Consider the following 1,455-nt stretch of genomic DNA (forward strand, 5'->3'; position numbering starts at 1 on the left):
AAGGTTTAATTGTATTTCTTTCAACACACGTATCCACATCAAGAATCTTGCACGCGAAATACACATACGAAATATATATATACACACACACACACACACACACACACACACACACACAAGTACATGTATATATATTATATATTTGCACAGGTTTGGATGTGTGATAAGTTTTCCTCCTACCACATGGTTCATGGTTCACTGTCACAATGTGATATCTTAGCTAAGTTTCTTAGCCTTGGGCCTGCCAAAGCCTTGTGAGTAGATGGAGAGCTGTGCTGTATATAGATAGATAGATAGATAGATAGATAGATAGATAGATAGATAGATACATACATACATACATACATACATACATACATACATACATACATATGTGTGTATGCGTGTGCGTGTCTGTTTGTGTTTGTTCCCCACCACCGCTTGACACCTGTAGTTGTTTTGTTTACGTCCCGTAACTTGATAGTTAAGCGAAAACGACCTATAGAATAAGTGCCAGTTTATATTAAAAAAAAAAGGCACCGGTGTCGACTTGTTCTACGAAATCCTTCAAGGCAGTGCTGCAGCATGACCACAGCCCAGTGATTGAAATATATATATATACACACACACAATCAGAAAAAAATATGTGTGTACAGTGAGATACAAATGTATATAGAGAGAGAAAGGCAACATAGAAAGTGAGATTACACAGAGGGGAATAGACAGATGTACAATGTCAGTGATATAAAGAAGGAGAAAGAAAACAAAGAGTAAAATTATGTGGTAGGTGGAGAAAAGGCGTGAGGGCGTCATACTGTGTCCGTGTGTGTGTGTATGTGACAGCGACAGAGATAAAGAGAGAGAGAGGCAGAAAGAAAGAGAGAGAGAGAGAGAGAGAGAGAGAGAGAGAGAGAGAGAGAGAGAGAGAGAGAGAGAGAGAGAGAGAGAGAGAGAGAGAAAGAAAGAGACAGAGTGAAAGAGAGGCCGGCAGAGCGTGCGTGAGTACTTGTTTGTGTGCGCGTATTTGTACAAGTGTGTTTTTGTGTTTGTTGAGAAAGACATGAATGTGGACATACGAGAATGTATTCTGTCTGTTTTCGTGCAGGCAAAGCAACAGAACAGATGAACATCCTGCATGTAAATCGAGGATGAATACGACTAACGCCGCCAACAAATCACTTTCAAAACAACATTACAGTGGCAATCTATCAAACAATGAAGTTTTCTCGAGGATAAATTTTTCGCATGATCAATGTAATAGCACTGGTCTCTTGACTGATCACATTACAGGTAAGTTTGTTGATTATTTTCGACTTGAAGATATAACACATTATCAACTATTTCATTAATGTTTATTATTTCATATATTTCTGAACGTTATCTATATTGTTTCTATTTCATTTTTTACACTTCGCTCTGTATATTGTTATCAATGCAACTACAGAACGTGTGTGAGTATATATATACATATATATA

General features: G+C 37.5%; 1 protein-coding gene across 3 annotated transcripts in view; it reads left to right on the forward strand.

Moving 5' to 3' along the window:
* Nucleotides 1-926: 926 nt before the first annotated feature.
* LOC106870560 (calcitonin receptor) overlaps nucleotides 927-1,455 on the forward strand; it is a 271,896-nt gene continuing 271,367 nt past the window's right edge. For 2 of the 3 annotated variants that reach the window (XM_052967345.1, XM_052967351.1), the window contains exon 1: nucleotides 927-1,269. Coding sequence is in view for 1 of the 3 variants with exons in the window: in XM_052967341.1 (XP_052823301.1) it covers nucleotides 1,044-1,269 (226 nt within the window). In the remaining 2 variants the exon portion in view is untranslated. The remainder of the gene's footprint in view (nucleotides 1,270-1,455) is intronic. The other variant, XM_052967341.1, reaches the window with a different exon arrangement.

Source organism: Octopus bimaculoides, chromosome 1 (genome assembly GCF_001194135.2).
Source record: "Octopus bimaculoides isolate UCB-OBI-ISO-001 chromosome 1, ASM119413v2, whole genome shotgun sequence".
NCBI lineage: Eukaryota > Metazoa > Mollusca > Cephalopoda > Octopoda > Octopodidae > Octopus > Octopus bimaculoides.